General features: G+C 38.3%; 1 protein-coding gene across 4 annotated transcripts in view; it reads left to right on the top strand.

Annotated features, from left to right (window-relative positions):
• Nucleotides 1–363: 363 nt before the first annotated feature.
• grm3 (glutamate receptor, metabotropic 3) overlaps nt 364–23295 on the top strand; it is a gene marked incomplete at its 3' end in the record, with an annotated part of 40362 nt that continues 17430 nt past the window's right edge. The window contains exons 1-4 of one of the 4 annotated variants that reach the window (XM_079874277.1): nt 364–512; nt 6068–6166; nt 15628–16241; nt 19515–20388. In XM_079874277.1, the coding sequence (XP_079730403.1) occupies nt 15783–16241; nt 19515–20388 (1333 nt within the window). In that variant the 5' untranslated portion in view covers nt 364–512; nt 6068–6166; nt 15628–15782. The remainder of the gene's footprint in view (nt 513–6067; nt 6167–15627; nt 16242–19514; nt 20389–23295) is intronic. The other 3 variants (XM_079874279.1, XM_079874278.1, XM_079874280.1) reach the window with 3 other exon arrangements.

A 23295-nucleotide genomic window follows, 5' to 3' on the forward strand; every position in this document is an offset into this window, starting at 1 on the left:
CCTCCCACCCTCCCAAATGCATTATCTAGGTAGCTGATCTTTATCCATTTGAGCGTGCAACTCGTATTAATTGTTTAAAGGTGAGTTTTATCTCTTTGGCCAATAAAAAATGCATCCTCTCCAGATCGATTGTTGTTGCTAGGAGACAGAAGCATCCTGAGGCAAGGCACCATCCCGAACGCCAGACGTGTGTGTTTTCTACTACAGCAACGGCACTATTTCTCTCTCTCCCCGGTTTCCCCTCTCTCTCTCTCTCTCTCTCTCTCTCTCTCTCTCTCTCTCTCTCTCTCTCTCTCTCTCTCTCTCTCTCTCTCTCTCTCCCTCTCTCTCTCTCTCTCTCTCTCTCTCACTCGCTCGCTTGCTCACTCTCCGATGAGTGAGGACAGTGTTGTCAGCCTCTCTGCTGCGCTTCCCGCGTGCGGACCCACACTAACGGAGTTAAGGAACAGTTTGAAATACGGCAAAGAAGAGGAAACATACAAGACTGCCAAGAAAAGGAATATTTAACCGAGGTAAGGCTTTTTTTTTTTTCACACAGAATTTTAAATGAGCCTTGCTGCTGTCTTATAATACTGAAGAGATGGAATGGGAAATAATACAAAAAATAAAAATAAATGATGTTGTAGATAAGCCAAAGTGCAGAGCTGGGCTTCATAAAACAGGGCTGATTTGATATCAGTCATTTATTGTTATACGGCAATGCATAAAAATGTGGGCAAAACAATATTTGCACATGTTTCAAACTTACATATGGGGTTTAAAACGACACTTTCCAACACCAGGATTGTAAGAGAAAACTTTGCATGCTCTTAAGCGCATCCCAACCATGTTTTTTAGTGATGCGTATTAGTTCACATAAATGCCAAGTCTTTAACCACTTTGCACTTCAAAGTGAATCAAAGCACACTGACTGGGTAAAATGTTTTATAGGTATATATATCCGTTTAATATTATGAATAAAATGCCATGCCACAAATTGATCAAGAAAATACTACAGTGCTCCAAAGCATGGCAGATTGCAGGGGGATACTCCTGAAAAAAATGTCCAGAAGTTTTGTAGGACCTCTGGATCTTGCATTTATTTTTATAAAAATATTTATGTACATGTGGTTGTTTAAGATATCTAAAAAAAGTGATAGCGTTGCCTTTTGTTCAAAGATCCCATTTAAAACCCTTACATTGTAAAGGTTTTCTGAACTTAAGGGGTTTGTTGCTGCTAGTGAATGAAAGGTTGCAGGTTTGAATCATTGTGACCTTAATCAAAACAAGTATTGGTATCATCAGGAGGACTGTCCCCATCCCTTTACCTGTAAATCACTTTGAATAATAAATATCAAATAATAGACTCACTTCCAATTAGTCTCTTTTTTGCATCCATGCTGTTAGCTTCAGCAGCAGTGTGGCAGCTGTGTTTTAGACTTCACCTGGATCTGTAAGATAACCAGAGAAAAGACCAGGATGATTCATAATTTATTGCGTCGGGGGTCTGCGCTGAATTTTAATATCTCTGTTGCGTTAGGCTGGAGCAATGAATGTTATAGTGAGATGTGAGGTTGTAAAGCCTAATGATGATCTGATATTCTGCACGCAACACAGGTGTGGCTTTAACTCGTTTGGAATGATAATTAGCACAAGTAGTTAACCTGAAGAACACTACAGAAAAGAGTGCACGCATGTGGAGGGACTTTCACTTCAACTCAACCACTGATAAAAGCAAAGAATATCTGTGTCGTCCGGGGCTGCACTGGAGAGTGAGTCATTAACGGTCTATAAATGATGTACCCATTTCATGCACCTATGTTTTGTAAATACATTTTTATAAGAATACTAAAAAGTATTTAAAAATGGAAAAATAACAATATATATATTTATAGTGGATATATAGTGTTTATTTATTTATTTGGTCTCTATTTTTCACTGTGACCAAGAGTTTCGACCATTGCAACACATTTTGTGACGACTGAAAAACAGTTGAGGATGTGTGGCTTGTGTGTTAATGTGGGTGTGCTAAAGAAATCATTGTTATTGGACTGAAGGAGCTGGCCTTGAATACACCGGACCACCGTGTTGACATGCCTGAGAGTGTATTGTGTGTAAAGATTACAATGCATATGTTCTATGACCATGCATACTGTATGTGCATGGAATTCACAATAAAACTGCACGATCATGTGCACACAATAGCGTTTGCTAATTAGCATGCATCAAAGTTGTTATTCAAAATGTCTGTTGGGATTTGCGTGATTTTATGCATGTGTGCACAAGCCAGCTTCTCTCCATCGGCATGCATGTTTGTGCATTGGGCAGTTTTGTATACGCGTGTACATGTGTGGGAGTTTAAATTAGTAAGATGCAGGAAGGCCTTGTATGCGACCCGACGGTGCTAAATTTACTGAATATGATGCAGTAAATTGCTGTGCAGTAATAATTAGCCTTTCAATAGTGTGGTCCTTTCAGCGCATTTAAACAAGTTCTTCCACGGCCCAGTACGGCATAAGTAGACTCGCACATATGCTGGCTATCTGTCAGTTAGATGAGCGTTAAATGAGACTGAGATCTCACTCTATTACAAATGCATTAAAAATCACTTCCAGGAGATGACATAAAGTAAACATAAAGTAGCTATGGATATTTTGCGTTCGGGCGATCACATTTTGCGACCATCAAAAAACATTTTCGAACAACCCAAAACATGCAACAAACAGCATTACAAGTCCTGGCCAAAAATGGCAGCCATGTAAACCACAGTGAACACAGCTAAAGTATTTGTGAGTTCAGTGATGCAGAAGCTGTTTATCTCCATAAGCGTTAAACATCCTGAGTGCTTATATTTTTCTTCCTCCTACGCATGTGTTCTCTCTCCGCTTAGGAAGTCTACCTTTGTTAGACTGCGTTTTTCCCTGCAACGAAGCCCATGGGTGCAGAGCTCTGTTAGAAATTCTGCTTTAGTAAGAGACTCCAAGGCCCCATCAAGCTTTCAAAAGCCTTGCCTTCATATTCATTAATATGGAAAGAGTATGGAGCTGAAAACTAAAGATGTCATCACTGCGCTGTAATATTCTTACAAACGCAGCACAGGTATATGCTGCACGGTTGCACATGCATGCATGCAAACGCACAATTCCAAAGTGTTTCCCTCTTCTCTGCATGCTAGAATATTACATTCAGTTTGAAAGACATCCTTGTGAACGAGCAAAAGAGTAGCGTTAGATCATAATGAGCAAATGCAGTGTGAGTGTGTGCCAGAGTGTGGCGCTCCTGCTGAAAGTGATTTATAAAGTAGGCTAGCCTCTTCAGACTCCTTCAAAACAACAATTCTGTTGCATAAATCGTGCATCAAATCAATAAAGAGATGTTTGAGTGTGTCTGTCTGTGTGCATGCAGAGAGAAAGTGATAGTGATATGCAGAGATTTCAGCAGTCTGGCAGTCCCACTCGCTGCCAAGTGAATCCATTTCTGAGCAAAAAGAACAGCTTTGTAGTTTTTTTTTCTGTTTTGGAGGAGCAGCGTTGCTGCAGAACACTTCTACACTCTACGGAGATCTACAATCTCACATTTACAAAGCAAACTGAGTCTCAAACCAGATGCTAACACATTATTATGATAAAAAATATTCAAGAACTGAATGGTTTTTCCTGGTGCAGCTCAACAGTAGAGGGTGTCAATTATGTCGATTAGGTTTAGGCTTAAATTCAGCCACAGATTATTTTGGAGGAAAAAGATACAAGGGCAATACAACAACGAAGGAAACAACCTTTCGTGTGGGAACATTTTGTTCTTACGTAAAACACAAAAGATGTCATCTTGAAGAATATCCTGGCCACGTTTTTGACTATAATGAAAGTGTCAAGCTGTCAAGCTCCAAAATGACAAATAAATACCATAAAAGTACAATAAAAGTGGCCCATGTGACATGTACTTGCCTTTTTTTATTAAAAAAATATCTTCATTCTTTTATATCTGATCTTTTTAATAAATCAGTTCAGAAACCCGATCTGAATGATTTATTCACAAATCAGACTGATCCAGCTAGTTGTAATTTTAAAGAGTTACCAGTAAATATTTTAAAATGTCTGTTTTTGAATTCATGGTTTTGAGTTGTAAATAATGTCAAAATCCTTTCTGGTGCAGTACAGTAAATTTCAAGAAGGCTGAAACAATGGAAACGAAAAGACTAGAATATGCAGAGTCAAGATATGCTGCAGCACAACACTAGCTGATATTTATGGTCAACTCATGGAGGTGTATGGATGCAACATTATGTCCTATAATTATTTCCTGGAAATATACTTACATGACCAATGAACACCCGCGCTGATACATTGCGCTGTGGCACTTATATGAACATCCTGAGTTGCGAAGGTGGCTCGTGTCATTTTCCAATGCTGAAATGTGCAGATAACATTTCAAAACAAGAAAAGCAGTACATATTCTTGTAAAAGGAAATTCAATCTTGTAAACTAATGTGTTACCGCTTATTTACTGGAAAAGCCCTAGTACATACAGCATATAGTTCAGTTTTGGGGTAGTAATGAACATGGGATTCGGAATCTGCCTTAAAATTCCCTTTCAGCGCATGTTGAGTGACTGAAGCAGACTACATCTGAAACGAGATGTTAAACATAGCGTAACACACATCTCTCCTAGACTGGAATGAAGACTTTCTAATGATAGTAATTACTGACAGCGACAGCTTGGCAGGAGAGATCACAGTTTGACTGGAAAAAGTTTGGGCATGTAGCCCAAAATGAAACTAACTACTTTTTTAGGAGTCTACTGATGATTGTTTCAGAAGATTGATCTATTTTGTGTGTGTATGTGTCTAAATAAATGATGTGTTTTATCAGCTTCAGTCTATGGTTCCTGACAGCGCTTCTCTAAGTCGCCACTGCAGGGCCACTTTCCCCGCTGAGTCACAACATCCTGACATACACTTTATCTCTCTGCTCTCTCCGGCTCCTCTGAATATCTTAATCCATAGAATGCGATTAATAGCAAACTCACTCAACACCATTTTGTATCTCAGGAAATGTGGTTTGCTTTCAGATCATGCAAAAGTCTTAATAAAACACATTATGTAGGTCACTCTGTCTTGCAGGACTTGTCCCCGTGCACGGCTCTCTGGATTTGCTGCGTTTGGAGTTTTTCCCGGCTATACCCAGAGTCAGGTTTATGGATCAGTGGCCTTACAGCTGTTAGAAGAGCACTTTTAATATTTAATTGTGTCCCTCCCCTAAGGCATCTACAGGATTCAGCAATATAATATAATATAATATAAATACTATGTGTCATCAAAACCATAAACATATTAAACTGGAATTTTACAATTTGTAAAGAAAATGTTGAATCAAGTCAAGCCACCTTTATTTATAGCGCTTTATACAATACAGATTGTTTCAATCCAGCTTTAAGGAATGCTTGCACTTTTGAGACAGATTTCATCACTTGATTCATTATAGATAAATTTGGAAAAAGTTCTCAAATCTGTCAGTACTTATTAAGGGTAAAAAAAAAATCTCTTTTACTTTAAAGTTAGCTATAAACTACAGGAAACCCTCTTGTTTACATACTTTAATATTAAAGGTAAAAATTAACAGAGCACAAACTAAATTCAATTGATATGTATTAAAATGTTTTAGTACTGTATAAATATAATATATATTTGATGTAATATTCAGCACTCAATGTTGTAGCCTATACAAATTTGCACATAGGCTAAGGCAGTTTTTATATTAATCTTCCATGTGTTTTTTGTTTTTTCCAGTTCGGTGAAATATAATGACAGATAGATTTGTGCAAACATACATTACCTTAACAGGTAAATAATGAATATAGTGAACATATACATTAATCTATAGTACACAAATGCTCCTCTCTAGAGTTAGCGAACTAACTGACACTGAATGGCTTTCCTGAGGTAAATGTAGCAGTATGACGTTTTTACATGCTGCTTTATTGTCTTTCCGCGGTTGAAACATGAATGAGAGATGATACATTTCAGTAAGTTGTACTTTATCTTTCAACATACCTTCTGCTCTGATGTTCATTCATGTGTTTTGTGCTATAGGCTAGAAGTAAAGTGGAAGTGGCCATATGTGCACGTGCGCCCTGTGTTGTCGCTTGAACTGATGCGATCCATCACGACACATCAAGAAGCGCCAAAACGGTATTTATTCTTTATATTTCTTGATAAAAATGACACAATTCGAAAGCTGAAACAGTTTCATATTTTTTTTTAAAATAACAAAGCACAAAGCTTGATGTGATTGTTGAACGAGCTAATGTTTAGTTAAGTTTCATTCACTCATTAAAGAGTTATTTCACCCAAAAATGAAATTTCTGTCATTACTCACCCTCATATCGGGAAAAGCACACTTGTGCTTAACAAGCTGCACAATTTGAGGTATCATTCATGTCTGCTGTATGAACAAAGCAGGACTATTTACACTCCAAACTGTAATTTCCTAAAGCAAGCATCATTATTGGTCATACTGATTAGGGATTTGAACAAACCCTTTACCTCAAGGTTGCTTTAGCACTAGCTTTTGGCATTTAACACTATACAAAACTCAAACAATTTACAATACATTTCAGAGACCTTTTCGCAGAACAATTTAGGCAGCATCTTCAGGTGATTTGAGATTGAACCTACAGTCTTTTAATAAGCACACCAGAACCATTAAGCTACAAACATCCTAAACACAACAGAGATTGTGTTCAAGCATGGGAAACAAATGAAGAGCTCTCTGGCTCTGAATAGCTATTTCCTTTAGCGGGAGTTGATGGTCATGGTCCATCGGGCATGTGAGTGTGTTGTGGTGCCAGGTTTCAAGCTTAGTACCACCCCCCTCTATGAAGAACTCAAGTGGATCTTTTAGTCCTTCTTAACGATTCGCTTCAATAGTGGGAATGCATTCCTACAGAAACTCTCATAACATACATGCAGAGACATACCTGTAGAACAAAAACAAATACTTTGAACCTAACCTTAATTATTAAACCTCTGTGTGTAACTCTGTGTACAATCCTACATGGTTTACTGCTCAGACTTTTGCTTGGAGAATGATAAAACAGGTGAAAAAAAAAAATATAGACCATTTGTAGATACCAAAATATCATAGAGACGGTTGACTTTCACATTTTAAAGTCTTCCCAAACAGTCATTCAGACGCACACAAAATACAGCTACCCAGAACATAGCAACCACCTACTAATGGCCTATAGCAATTATCATATAAAAGCATAGCAACTACATAACAACAGGCTAAAATGACTCAAATTGTGGATAATATAATGTAATATTTGGATAATATTTTAGGATTGTAATATTGGATTGTATTTTTTTTTTAAACTAGACAAACATTTAAATAAATACATTTGGCAAAAAAAAATAAAAAATCTCACAACACATTAGCAACTGCAGAGCAACACCCTAGCAACAGTCAATAGTCTCTATAACATGGTGTCTACATATGATTGGAAGTGCATTAGTTGGTGGATGCTATGCAACATAGCAACCACCAACTAATGTGCCAGCAATCATGTAGACACCAGAATATCATAGAGACTGTTCTCAGTAAGCAACCACCCAGAACACCCATTGTTGTATTATTTAAATATTTTTGTACAACTTTGTGTTAAACAAGGAGATATTTCGGGAACATTTGGCAAAAAAGCAACCACCCATAACACCCTAGGAACCACCTACTATGTTGTAGCAATAACAGACAACACCATAGCAACAAGCTAAAAATGATTTAGAATACCTTAGCAACTGCGTAGCAACAACCTAACAACCACTTAACACCATAGCAACCACTTAGCAATCACAATCATGCAATGTTGCTTTTGAGAAGGGCGGCACGGTGGCTCAGTGGGTTGCACTGTCGCCTGTGCCAAATCCAATGTATGCGTGCAGATAATTGAGCGGTACTAACACTAAGGAAAATATAATAATGTCGTTTTGCCAAATTCCCTGACTCTGAACACCTCAACAACTGCATGGCAATGCCTTGGCAACCACCCAGAAAACCCTAACACTGTAGCAGCAAGATTTTGCACGAGCAAGCACCACTCACCCCATTACAGGTCAAAGGTGAGTCTGAAGTCAAGTGTCTGCCATAAAGGCTCAGGTTTCCTTCAATTTCTGCGTTCCACTCCATCTCGCGTTCTTTTCAGTTTTAGCCTACTCCTTTGGCTGTGAGCATGGAAAGACGCGTTCGGTGCGTGCGCAATATCTAATGGATTTTGTTTTCAAGCGCTCAAGTCACTCGCACATGCACTGTTGTATGCGCACCGTCCACACGGTCACAAATTTGTGCTGCACACGGACGGGGTGTGCGGATGTCCGCGGACCCTCCTGATGACTAAAATGACCTCACACGGACAGTGGACGGCCAAAGTATATTTTGGACAATTCAGTATCAACCCAGATCTTTTCTAAAAACAACAGACCTAACAGACGAATTGTTCATGACCTCAACTAGATCAACACACAGTGACTTTAAAGAGATTTAGATGACAACAAAGGTTCTTAATGAGCTGTATCTGGTATCAGACACATCAGTGAGTGATACGTCCTCCATGCGTAATTTGTCTTCCTCTTCATTTCTAAAACCATGCGCTGGCTTAATGTAGTGCGCAGTGGTAATGTCCTCCCTTGATCTGCTTTGCTGATTGGCAGATGAATCGATTGGCATGCTGGTTAAGACTCTCCGGTGCCTCTTTTGGTGCGTTTCATCATCAGAGGAGTTACTCACAGAAAGTCATCAAAGTCTCTGATGCACATTACAACATTACAAATGCGAGTTCTGACAGATGATTGGAAGAAAATGTCTCGGCCAATCATGAGCTCTCATTTTGCTGCACTAAAATGGTATTTGCTTGCGCTACATGCTTAACTGAATGTATAAAATATTTCATTCTAAAAATGGGAAAGTCGTCTTGTTGGTTCAGCTTTAAATTCTTGACATTCTAGGCATAAAAAAAAAAAGGAAAGTCACATACGTCGACGCGTTTTGGATTTTTTTTTTTCTGATAACAGCGAAAATAACTTAAAATACTATGTCATTATTGGTCATGCAGATAAAGTAATTCATCATTTGTAAAGGGTCTATTTTATGTGTATACACTCATAATAACAACAAAACTTTGTTGCGCTTTCTGTCATCTCAGTCTCCGTGAAATTCTTTCTTAATCTCAGCGAATACTTCCCACACAGACATGAGAAACTTTTCTATAGAAAGCTAGAAATGTCTACTTTTAAATGAAAGAACAAAAAAGAACAACATATTGTCTGATTATGTAATCTGTATGAAATCAACGAGAGATACAATCTTTCCCATCTGAGCTCATTAAGCACAAATGTCAAGGCATGTCAAAACATCTCCAGGGCCCAAAACACCCCTCAGACCACAGAGGGTTAATATAACTCTTAGCAAGTAATCATTTTACATATTTATAAACACAGCTTTGCTGGAAAACAATGGCTTACAATATACTTTATCATTTTCAACCCATTCTAACTGATGCTTCCACTATCCATGGTACCATAAATCATTCTCACAATTTCAACAATGCCTCATCTGTGTAAGCCAGCTACATAATGTTTTTGGTGACATATTTAATTTACAGTAACAATGCTACAATACATCACAGAAAAGCAAATGTTTAAGTTTGAAAGGCATAAAAACACATGCACATGATCAACAAACTTAAAACACAGTGACAACGACAAGTGACAGTTCTGTCAACCGGTCTGAAACGCTCTCACACTCGCCCGGGGTCGTCCTTACTGTTGAGCCCTGCTATTATTTCTGAATTCTTATACAAGCACAAGTATGCAATTTAATAGAAAGTATGCTGTCCCAGGAGGATCCAGACTCTCTCCAATAAAGACTATTTCCACATAATTGCACCACTACAAAAGAGTTCTTCTTTAAAACACGTTGCAACACACTCACTATATTCTCTGTGTCTTTTGAAGCAAGCAAAACAAATTTCATAGTTTTCATGGATGAGGACAAGCATTGTTATGAAAAAAGGATAACGTTAGTATTTTTTCCATTCCTTTTTTTGGCACAGGAATTTGGAATTGATTTTTTCGAGCTGACTGTTTGATTTAAGCATGCTGTTAAGGAACTGCCTGCGAGCAAAATCCAATTAAATCCTGAGCCTCTCTGCACCCAAAAAACGCCCCGTACCACTCTTCTGTCCTTCCCCCTTTAACTAATTAACATGATTAGCCAAGAGGAACTGCTTAAAGATAGGCTACAGTAGGTGTTTGAGGGAAGGAGCGAAATTGCATTCGACTTCCCACTGCCGAGAAGTTAATGCAGTCGGGGGAACTATGTCCAAATCAGACCTGTTTGATATTGTTCAGACCTGTTGACTAGTTTTAAGATGTTCAAGGATTAGTTTGACCGCAGATTTGGTTGTGGTTCACTTTTTCTGCCTCTGTACTGAGTTACGGCACTCATGAGAAAATGACCCAAGTGATGCACTATAGACAGTTTGTTTTTTAATGAGCAAAACTCTACGATTTTCTCTTTAAAATTCAGATGGTTATGAAATGCATAATTGCCTACTCTGAGAACTTTTTTTACATGCCAACACCTGTTCTTAAAATTAGAATCCAGCTTAGCAGAGAATGTAAATAATTCATTAGCACAAATTATGCACAGGGGCTCCCTTTGTGTACAATAACATACAGCTGGTTATTATTTTTCCACTGATTTAAGACAGACATGTTTACAGAGAAATATATAATCATGGTTACATTTTTGTGCTCTGATTTTTTAACAATATGTTGAATGTGTGTCATGTTTAAAATCATCTCAAAATAATGTTTTCAACCCATACCTAATTTCTGAGAGAAGCAGGATATCCAGCAAGAAAATAGTGCTGGACTTTTATCCATCGGGAATTGATTGGAACATGAAAACTGCTCTCTATATGACAGGTGGTCGGTGGAAAGAGGCTGAAAAAAAAACTGACGTCAAACAAAAAGAAATGTCTTTTCAGAGGCAGAGAAAGTTATTAAATTTTGATGTTTTTCTTTGAAATAATGTGCACTGATGAATTGTGCATAACTTCAAGCATCTTTGTTCCATTTGATTGAGTTAAAAAAAAAAAAATCCCAATTATTTCCTCAGCATTTTAAATATGAAATTATCACAAACATAGAAAGAGACCTCCTTATTTTCTCATTCGCCATACAGAATTGAACTGAGAATGCATTTTAAATTACAATTCTTAATGAATGTAAGAAAGTTGAATTAAAATGCAAAGAGATTCAACTGTAATATTTAACTAGAAAAGTTTGACAGACTTTAAATGTACACGACAAAGCCTTGTTTAAACTTTTTGACATGTTTAAAACCTTTAAAGTCAAGGGTTTACAGGATGGATGTATGGATGTATGGATGGATGGATAGAAAGTGCAACCCTGCTGGATACACAGTGCATGCCATTCGCCACATTTCAACTAGTGGATGATGTCTGACAGGGCCGCTCACACATTCTCCTCGCATTCTCACTCACTTTGTGACGGTGTGAGGGGGAAAGCGGCTTGAATTTCCTCTCACCCGATGTGGCCACAGAGACTCAGTGTGCTAAAACAACACCAGTCCACTTCTAAAGAGTCCAAGAGTCTGTCATCAAAGCAGAAAGCACTCACCCTCCCCTCTCCTCCGGCCCTCAAGATCTCCCACTGACCTCTCAGGAGAGAGAGGAAGAACTCAAGCAAGTGGAGATGCTTTAAACCGGTGGCGGCAGCATAGCTTTTGCCCAGCGAGAGCACCATTGTTGCTGTTTGGCTGGCAGACTGAATCACGGTGGAAGAAGATAATGAGGAAAGCTGCCGTTAGTGTGATGCTGCCAGAGGCCTGCGTGTTTTGCTTTGTGTTGCATTGCACGGTGGAGATAGCATCATTGCAGTTGAGTGTTTTCCAGCCTTTGAGCCATCTCCTGGCCAGGCTGTGAGGCTTTGTGTAGCTGCCAGAGCCGTGGAAACCCAGCAAGCCATCTCACACACCTCATAAATCTGCCCCCCATCGCAACCGCCGCCGCCTGCGCTCGCCCACCCATCTGCAAGGAAACGTGGAAGAGGAAATCAGATTAGGGACGTTTTTTTCCCCAAGCCCTAAGATCAAAACCCAGGCTTAGATATCAAGGCTGCCTTTTGCACAGTTTCAGAACTTTACTTCAAATGGAGAGATGCACATACCCGGCATCAGATTTGACAATTAGTGCTTTCCGCTTTGCTCTCTGAGAAGCTATTTATTGGGTGGCTAAATTTGTAACATTTTCTAAAAGTTGTAGGTGCGGGATTTAATTAGGAAAGATGAAGCAAAAACCTTCATGTTATTCACTGACAACTCACAAAGTCAGGACCAGGCACTATCTGCGCTGGTCTTAAACGTCAATTATTCCGCACAGTTGAATGGATTTATTTGAACTTAATCCAGGCAAACTGAGGGGGGAAAAAATATCTTAATTTAGATTACTGTAGCATCTGGACCAATCAGACACACACAAATTATTCACTACATTTAATGAATAATCCAGCAAACTCACTCTCCCAACAAAGGTCTATGAAACTTCCCTCAAAACTAACATCACAAATGAAGCTAACACACTGGCAGAACCCGGTCTCCTGTTACAGGACACATTAAGGCTGATAAGACTTTTTACGACCCCAAAAGGAATTTGCAGAGAGTTGTGAATCTAATTTAATTCTTTTTGAGAAGGAGAAATAACCCCTTTTAATCATATATATTCTATATATAACCACTTGAGAAATGTATAAACATTATCTAATTTTCCCATCTCATGATTTTCCTTTAATGTGGTTTGGCCTATTTACTCTTTTAAACAATTTTGGGTTAATGTTTCAGACTTGCATACTATGGTTAACCAATATCATATGTGTGGCTTGTTTCTAAAAAATCCAGTCTTCGTCCCCCATTTGTTAATTTACATTACATTTTGCTAACTTTGTGACGCATTAGTATTATAAGAATCTTGAAGATTCTTTTGTAAAACATCCAATCAAATTACATGTTCAAAGGCCTGCTTGAACAAAGGGTCGTAAAGAAATTCCCTCCAAACGGAACAACTTCTTATTGCATGGGCGTCGGAACCATTGTATATGGGTGGGACAGGACCCACCCACTTTTTAAGATCAATGATATTGGACCCACTCACTTTTACCGTCTCTAATTCAGCGCATTTGTCTGTTCGCTTTTCAGAGCGCCGTCAGTCAAATCCATTCCACTTGAGGAATTAAAATAAATATTTTTTTTTATTAAAATTAATAAATTAAACTCCATTTCCGCTGAATCGCTACATTATATTTCTCAACGAGCCGCAACTGACGAAAGTAACCGCCCGTTGTACCTTTCCAGTCAAATATTGCGTTGCAAAAATCAATAACAGCTTTAAGTTGTCATTGCTGGCAGATGACCGTATTAGGGGGATAATCCACGGATAGATGTGCATTTAATGCACGACGTGGAGGCAAAGAACCGCCCGACGTTAAGTGGAGTTTAGTTTACTTGTTAAATTAAAAGGCACCAGAATGAAATGGTATTTACTCCAGTAACATTTTTCTGGGGGAGGACCCACCCACTTTTTTTTTTCTTCCGACGCCAATGTCTTATTGGCTCACAACCATCCAGAGGGTGTGACATCTTCACGCTTTAAAAATCATTGATCACAAGTTCACGCCTCTTAGTCCCTTTCTGAAATCCTAATGTGAAGATTATGCTGAACTAGAAGTTTTCTAAGGACTCCCAAGCTTGCGCCAGGCTGCGGCCTTGTCTTTCCATTCACCAAAGATCCTCTGACTCAAACTGGTTCTCTCTCATCAAGACAACATCAGCAAAGATCAACTGGAGCCTCAACAGATTGCATCAGGACAGTTTAATTCAAATGGGCGAGACATGCAAGTATCAAACTTAGTATCATTATTTGATACATTAAGTATCCTTACCCCTTTTTAAGAATGGCGTGTTAGAACTAAACTGATGGTTTGCTCAAGGCTGTTGATTGAACTTCTTGCTTTCCTGTATTCTGCTTCAGCTCTCTTTCCCTTGGTAAACTGTATGCATGTATGTATGTGTATGTGAGAGTAGTTTAAGTGTTTAGTCTAGTTAATAAAATCTTGTTCATGGCACACGTAAAGTTGTCCGTGTTTCAAGCTCATTATATACTGGAGTCCCTAATCATGCAAATTTTGACTACTTGCTCTTAGTAGTACTGTAAAGTAAGACAGACATTTCCCATGCCCCGGAAATGTACATTTCTTAGAATTAATAAACAATTAACACTGAGAGTGTTCACGGCACAAACAGGTTAATTGATTGTAATATTAATTTACTACATTAAGTTAATTCTATTGACTAATCCAAATATTCATAATCAACTATAACAAGTTACTATTGATTATTAATATTTCTTTAGAGCTAATTTGGTACATTACATACAATTTAATCTGACTGTTAATTCATTATTAAAGCAACACAATTTAATTTCATAATGTTTAGGTCTAATTGACAAAATTAAGAGTGATATTCAAAAACGTTGTTGCTTTAGGCCATTTTAATAAAGTAAATTGAACAAGCAGCAAAATATACTTTTTGGGTGCAATTTACTATTTGGAAATCTGTTCAAAAGAGACACATGTGTATGTTTGCTGTTGATCATGTTATTCATTAAAAAAGTTTTGAGAATGTTAACGTCATTAGCTGAGTAGCATAATTCCTTTAGTGAATCGAGGGGTAAAAAACAATATATCATTTTAAACCAATTTAAATAATTAACAATATATAATTTTATACCAATTTTAGACCAATTTAAATAATTAAATAATAAACAGCACTATCAACGGACACAATATTTTGTTTTGTTTTTTCAATCAGCTCAACAGTTGGATCTTCTGTCTGAGCTTCTGTGCTGATTAATTTATGTTTCTCATGTGTTTTCCATCCTTGAGAATCTATTTTGACAAATCTGTTCATAAGGGTACGGAAGGCGCGGAGGAGTTGGCGTTGGGTGAATTTGTTGAGGTTTGTTTTGTGCGCCTGTTGTATATTTGGCAAGTTGGTTTTGCAGACAATCTTCTTTCAACAGAACACTGTGATTACAGAGAACTACTGTAACTGACCCTGCAAAGCACAGGGAAGCCCTGAAATGTCTAACATTAAAGTATGAGTCTCAGATTGATATTCTATACAGGTAGAGCTGTTCAGATGGTAGTCCAAAAACCTTGAAGAGAATTTGCATTTTTGACCCATGGGTTCCCTATGGATTTCCATCCAAAAATCCAAATTAATGAATAAATAAATAACTGAAATCTCCAAAAGTGTTTATCATGATTACATGTCACTTACATATTTTGCTTCTTTAGCTCAAATTAGGCTAACAACCACCTGTATTTTTCAGTCTGGTCGAGTTTATGTGCTTTCAGTAAACAAACTTTATCAAAATAGCAACTTTTTTTTTTTTTTTACTGAAAGGAGGGGTGTGTCCTACCGTAGCCATATTGAAAATTATGATTTCTCAAATTTATATTTCAATGCTTTCTCCTTGCCTAATAGTGTCTCCTTCTCTCTGTGTGTTTGTCAGCAGTTCAAAGGCTGAACCCAGTGCTGTGGATCTCCATGAGTAACCAGACAGAGCTCCCTGCTGCCCCTTCATGCCTCTGTCAGTTCCTTGACGCCCACCTTTCACCCTCTATCTCCCCACCTGACCGTAACACCTCCTCAATCTTCTTCCCTTAAATGATGTGGTCCGCGGTCCGTGCTCTGCTCCTGGTGATGCTGGGTGCCGAGATCCTGCTTTCCAGCGGAGACACTCCCCGCAGGGAAATTAAGATTGATGGGGACCTGGTTCTGGGAGGCCTCTTCCCCATCCATGAGAAGGGCATGGGCATGGACGAATGTGGCCGGATCAACGAAGACCGTGGCATCCAGCGGCTTGAGGCAATGCTCTTTGCCATAGATCAGATCAACCAGGACGTAGGTCTGCTGCCGGGCGTGGCTTTGGGCGTCCACATCTTGGACACGTGCTCGAGGGACACCTACGCTCTGGAACAGGCGCTGGAGTTCGTCAGGGCCTCGCTTACAAAAGTGGATGATACAGAGTTCATCTGTCCCGATGGTTCCTACGCACTTCAGGAAGACAGTCCGCTGGCCATAACTGGTGTCATTGGGGGATCTTTTAGCAGCGTCTCCATACAGGTTAGAACCAGTCAATTTGATCTAAAATAGTCATGAAGAATACACAAAAAGTAAAAAATAATTAATGAGGTAATAAAAAGCTTTACTGGATTGAACTAAACCAAAACAATTATTTGTTGTAACCTATTTGCACATGCTTATCAGACCACATGCATCAGCCTATATAGTATAGTAAAATATTACTATACTATATTTCTACATAAGACCTAAACAATTTCACAATTTCTGCACTGTAAAAATGACAACATATGTTTTACATTACTTTAACGATATTAATGAGCAGTTATACAAGATTCAACTCATTCATAATTAGTTCATAAATTTAAACATATTTGAATTTTTTATTTATTTATGAATACAAATCACACAAACGAAATGGTCCATTCCGTTGTTCCATTAAGATTTATACAACATGTTTACTGTTTAAAATTCTTCTTAATCCATAACATGAATAATATGTAAGGATTATTCAATTCAATTTGATGGAATTTTACTATACAATTGAAAATCTTAAAAGTGTACTTGAATGAATTAAACATAATAAATTGTTCCTTGAATAAATACATTATGGAATTCAACAGTAAATACAACCCTATTTTTAAATTAAATTGAATTGAAATAGAATTAAATTAAATAAAGATAGACAGTTTTTAAAATAATGATCTATTTCATTAATTTTCAAAATTTGTTTCTAAAAATTATTTATATGTGACCCTGGAATACAAAACCAGTCACATGGGTCAATCTTTTTGAAATTGAGATTAATACATCACATGAAAGCTGAATAAATAAGCTTTCCATGATGTATGGTTTGTTATATAGGACTATTATTAGTATAGGAATATTTGGCCGAGATACAACTATTGAAAATCTGGAACCTGAGGGTGAAAAAAAATCTAAACATTGAGAAAATCGCCTTTAAAGTTGTCCATTTATGTTCGTGATTGTGCTGCATTCACTCACAAAAATAAATATTTTATATATTTACGGTAGGAAATTTACAAAATATCTTCATGGAACATGATATTTACTTAATATCCTAATGATTTTTGGCATAAAAGAAAAATCGATAATTTTGACCCATACATTGTATAGTTGGCTATTGCCACAAATATACCCGTGTATATACCCGACTTGTGACTGGTTTTGTGATGCAGGGTCACATATTGCTTTCCATATAGTCCCAAAACAAATGGATTAAATACATTTCTATTTTATAAATTTAAAATGATAGCAACAAAATGTTTAATTAGCTTATTTTAATTGAACAAGATGCAGAAAATCCAGTCTTTGTAGCATAACCTCCCTTAAGATCTTCAAGTTCACTTTTTGAGTACAGTCACCTAAATAAACCTCTTTTATTTGTGTAAAGTTTGGATGAATTCATTACTTTTACTGAATTATTTGCGGGTTCGGCTTTGTGAATCACAAATTTGTTCTTTACCCTCCAGAAACCCACTTGGCAAAACAACACAGCTCTTTTTCCTGACCAACTATAAAGAACCCAATCCATTATTTAAAGGGCCGCCCTCAAATAAAACTCTGCGCCACCCCCGTTTCCATTCTTCACCCCTGTAAATCCAGTTTGCTCTTTCCTTTCCTCGTGTACGTGTACGGATTAGCACTGCAGCTATGCTATTGTGTGTGTTGTGCGTTGTTGCTTTCTAGTATCACTGGTGACAGAGCCATGGGAATTTGCATAATTTTGCATAACCCTCTCCCCATTTGTGGCTCAGTAAAAGCTGACTTCCTCTATCAGTTCCAAAATCCGTAATCTGTCTAACCCTCCTTTCTTCTTGTTCCCTCTCTCTGTTTTTTTCTTGTTCTCTGTCACTCTTTTTCCCCCATCTCCCTGCAGTTTTATTTAGCAACGTTGCTCTGTTTCTGGCAAAGAGCTAGGAGAATTGTGACCTCACAGTGGTCTCTCTTTAGAAAACCATTGTTATCCATTGCTCTCCTTTCATCGCCAACGACTGGGCATTGTTTTTTTCTCACGACACTGGCTGTTGTTTGACATCCCGCCTCCCTCATTCTGGCAGACTCTCTCTTGAGATTCTTCTCTCCTTATTCCTCTACATTCTTTTAAGTTACATTATTTTTTTTTAGTTCAAAGGGATAAAATAGGGTTACTTTCCAATGAACTGAAAAAACAGTGTAATTTTTCTTTTTGGGGGATTCCTCCCAGTAAACAAAGTTCAAACATTGATTTTTCTTTACATCCTGAGATATTTGTTTTGTTTTTTCTTCTCATTAACTCTTTCTCCACCATTGACAGATTTTTCTGTCATTTATGAGACAGCGCATCCCCACCATTAAAGGAATTTTTCTGCTTTCCATGTTTTCACTGTTATACGGTGAGCAGTGCAAATACGGATCTTCTGACATTGTAGTCTTTGAAAAAAAACACGATTTTCTCAGCTTTTTGCTTGAAATGTTGATTTTTTTTATGAAAATTACCCAAATTCAAGTGCTGGTTAAAAAAATAATGCATAAAACTTTAAAAGCAGAGGCTCTGTTTTTTCTTTTGATATATTGCATGTTGAGATATTCATACAACAAAATGTATCGGGGACATGACATTTTTTTGATGCGCAATATATGGGCCAATAATCAGTATCGGTTAAAGCTATCGCATCGGCCGATTGTTTAAAAACAGCCTGTGGTCAGGGACAATTCTAATTGTTAAAATAAGAGAAAAAAAATGCATTATGTTCTAATCATGCTGACATAAAACGTAATGTATCAATCAATATGGATTTCATGTTGACTTTAACCTCTACTTACACCTGAAAACCAACAAAGTGACAGCAACTCTATTTTTTTGTGAGCGTTTAGCAAATATTCATTACGTTCAAATGTTGAACATATCTGTTAGCATCCCAAAACACACACAAAACAACTCACTGCATACAGCAGGACTGAACTGCAACTGATTCCTGTTCTGGCTTTGATGTAAAGATTTGAATCATGCCATTGTTATGCAGGAAAGGAGACATTACCCTGTGCATTTCTGCACATTTAGAATAGGGTGTGTGATATGGAAGAGACAAGCTGAGTCTCACCAAAGAAAAACATTTCCAAGATGCTCAGCCCTGCTGAGACTGTCTGCAGCCTCTTAATTGGGCTAATGTGGCTTGATCTAATCAAATGACTAAAAAAAGAATATTTTATGTATCATAGACTTTGGATAATTAATTAATAAGGTGCTGACTTATTGATCGAAAGGGTTTGTAATGCAATGCTGTATTTTGTGTGTGTGTGTGTTTCTCCCAGGTTGCCAACTTGCTCCGGCTATTTCAGATCCCTCAGATCAGCTACGCCAGTACCAGTGCCAAACTCAGCGACAAAACCCGCTACGACTATTTCGCACGCACCGTCCCTCCAGACTTCTACCAGGCCAAGGCCATGGCAGAGATCCTGCGTGCCTTCAACTGGACCTACGTTTCCACTGTTGCCTCCGAGGGTGACTACGGAGAGACAGGGATCGAAGCCTTTGAGCAGCAAGCCCGTTTGAGAAACATCTGCATCGCTACTTCGGAAAAAGTGGGGCGATCAAGCGCAAAACGGTCTTCTTACGAGGCGGTGGTTCGTCAGCTCCTACAGAAGCCCACAGCCCGTGTGGCCGTGCTTTTTCTGCGTAGCGACGACGCTCGAGAACTCATCGCGGCCGCTGGCCGCCTCAATGCATCTTTCCTCTGGGTAGCAAGCGACGGCTGGGGGGCGCAAGAGAGCATCGTCAAAGGGAACGAATTCACGGCGGATGGGGCGATCACGCTGGAGCTAGCGGCTCATCCTTTACCAGATTTCAACCGCTACTTCCAGACCCTTACACCCCTTAATAATCATCGCAACCCATGGTTCAAAGACTTCTGGGAGCAAAAGTTTCAGTGTTCATTGGGTTGGGTTTCGGCAGCAGGGGCGGGAACCCAAAAGCCACCTTGTGACCCAGAATTGGCTGTGGACAGCTCAAATTTTGAGCCAGAATCAAAGATTATGTTTGTCGTAAACGCCGTGTACGCCATGGCGCACGCTTTGCACCGCATGCAACGTACTCTTTGCACCAACACCACGCGCTTGTGCGATGCCATGCGCAGTCTCGATGGCAGGAAACTCTACCGGGACTTTCTGCTTCACGTCAACTTTAGAGGTAACCTGCTTCGCTTTTTTTCTCCTAGCAGCTTCTCACTGACTAGTACTGTAAGAGTTTAGACATCCGCCGCGTATCTGTGTCACACTGTGGTTCTGAAACAACAGGTTTACAGGCTCTGTAATTAGAGACAGTGTGTGTCTTGATTGTGACTGGGAGAATGAGGCAGGAGTCGAGCATCTTCTGTCAGCGTTGCTGAGAGCTCGGCTTTGACTGACAGCTGAAGGAGAGAGAGGCAGGTAAAAATAAACTATGTAAAAGTGCTCAGCATGCTCAGGTTGGCGTGGCAAGTATAGATGGGATTATGCCACACTTATCTGTGGCTATGCACAAACACATTTAAAGACAAACTCTCAGAGGGAGAGAGCAAACGGAAGCTAGAAGTTTGGGGAGGAAAAGATGCAGAGAATTTGATGACGCCAAACAGGGAAGATAGGAACTAATAGTTACAACAGCACAATTACATTATACATAAGCAGCGAAATAATAATGAAATAATGTAGAGACGCAAAATAAACCTTGATAGGGTAATCAGGACCCACACTTGAAAAAGAGTGGTCTTATATCATCATGAAGGGGTTGGCAATAATTACCAGCAGACCGTGCATAATTTTGTTGATGACACGAACACTTACCAAATAAATAAATGGACATTAAATATTCATTTGAGTTGAAATTTCATAATGTGAGAAAAGAGAGGCTGCGTGATGTATACCATGGTATATAGCAGAGCATACCCTTACAAAAAAGTACAATGGCGGTACTATGGTACAATGACAGTAGCAGATGGTAATATATATATATATATATATATATATATATATATATATATATATATATATATACATACAAAATAAGAGAGAGAAACTTTTTTTAAATACTATTACAATTTGAAAATGAATAAAATAAAAAATATTTTTGTGATCACAAATACGTATATATATATATATCAAAGTGAACCTCACATATCAACACATTAATTTGCACACGAATCAAACAGACAACGTCCTGCTATTAAGGCAGTTCAGAGTTGGATGCTAAGATAATGGGAAGAAAAAAAAACTACATGAAAAATAGTGCAACAAAACCTACATGGTACAGTATACAGTGGTGGTCAAAATTGATGGCACCCCTGATAAATATGATTAAAAAATGGCTGTAAAAAATAAATCTGCATTGTTTATCCTTTTGATCTTTCATTCAAAAAATTAACAAAAATCTAACCTTTCATTGAAGTAAAAGAATTGAAAGTGGGGGTAAATCACATTATAAAATAAATGTTTTTCTCCAAAACACGCTGGCCATAATTGTTAGCACCCTGTTATTAAATACTTTTTGCAACCTCCTTTTGCCAAGATAACAGATCTGTGTTTTCTCCTATAATGCCTGATGAGTTTGGAGAACACCTGACAAGAGATCAGAGACCATTCCTTCAATACAGAATCTCTCCAGATCCTTCAGATTCAGAAGTTCATGTTAGTGCTTCTTCTCTTCAGTTCACCCCACTCATTTTCTATAGGGTTCAGTTTAGGGAACTGGGACGGTCATGGCAGAAGCTTCATTTTGTGCTCAGCTACCCATTTTTGTGTTGATTTTGATGTTTGTTTTGGACCGTTGTCCTGATGGAAGATCCAAACACGGCCCATTATAAGATTTCTAGCAGAGGCCGTCAGGTTTTGATTTTTTATCTGTTTGTATTTGCTAGAATCCATAATACCATGTATCTGAACAAGAAGTCCAGGACCTCCAGCAAATAAATAGGCCCACAACATATAAGATCCAGCAGTATATTTAACCGTAGGCATGGGGGACTCTTCATCCCTGTTTGCACCAAACACATCTGCTGGGTTTGCTGCCAAAAAGCCCACCCTTTTTTTTTTATCTGACCATAGAATCCGGTCCCTTTTGAAGATCCAGTCGTGTCTGACAACTGAATATGCTGGAGTTTATTTTTGGAGGAGCGAGGAGGATTTTTCTTGAAACCCTCCCAAACAACATGTGGGGATGTAGGGGTTGTTTGATAATTTGTTTTAGGCTTTCTGACCCCCAAGACTCAACTAATCTCTGCAATTCTCCATCTGTGATCCTTGAAGAGTCTTTGTCCACTCAAACTTTCCTCCTCACCGTCCATTAAGACAATATAGACACACGTCCTCTTCCTGGCAGATTCGTAACATCTTTAGTTGATTGGAACTTCTTAATTATTGCCCTGATGGTCAAAATGGGGATTTTCAATTCTTTAGCTATTTTCTTACAGCCACTTTCTATTTTGTGATGCTCAACAATCTTTTGATCCACATCAGAACTATATTCTTTGGTTTTACTCATTGTGATGGATGATTAAGGGGATTTGGCCTTTGTGTTTCCTCATATTTAAACTCATGTGAAACAAGAAGTCATAGCTGGACAATTTCATGTTCCTAGTGACCCTGGTGTGCTAAAAAAGGTAAATATTAATGGGAATATACTTCAGAGATATTTTTCTCATAAAAAATTCTAGGGGTGCCAACAATTATGGCCAGCGTGTTTTGGAGAAAAACATTTATTTCATAATGTGATTTACCCCCCAATTTCAATTCTTTTACTTCAATGAAAGGTTAGATTTTTGCGAATTTTTTGAAGGAAAGATCAAAAGGATTAACAATGCAGATTTATTTTTTACAGCCATTTTTTATCATATTTATCAGGTGTGCCATCAATTTTGACCACCACTGTATATCAAAATACCATGGTATTACCATCTGCTACTATCTCTATACCGCCACTGTACTTTTTGTAAGTACAGTACATATATGTGCATGTGTATATATGAAAGGCAGAGCAAGAGAGGGAGGTAGCGCTAGTTTCACACACAGAACAGAGAGAAACACACAAAGACAGATGGAGAGAGTGAGTGAGAGTGAGAGA

The sequence above is a fragment of the Squalius cephalus genome (assembly GCF_949319135.1).
Source record: "Squalius cephalus genome assembly, chromosome: 6".
NCBI classification, from domain to species: Eukaryota; Metazoa; Chordata; class Actinopteri; order Cypriniformes; family Leuciscidae; genus Squalius; species Squalius cephalus.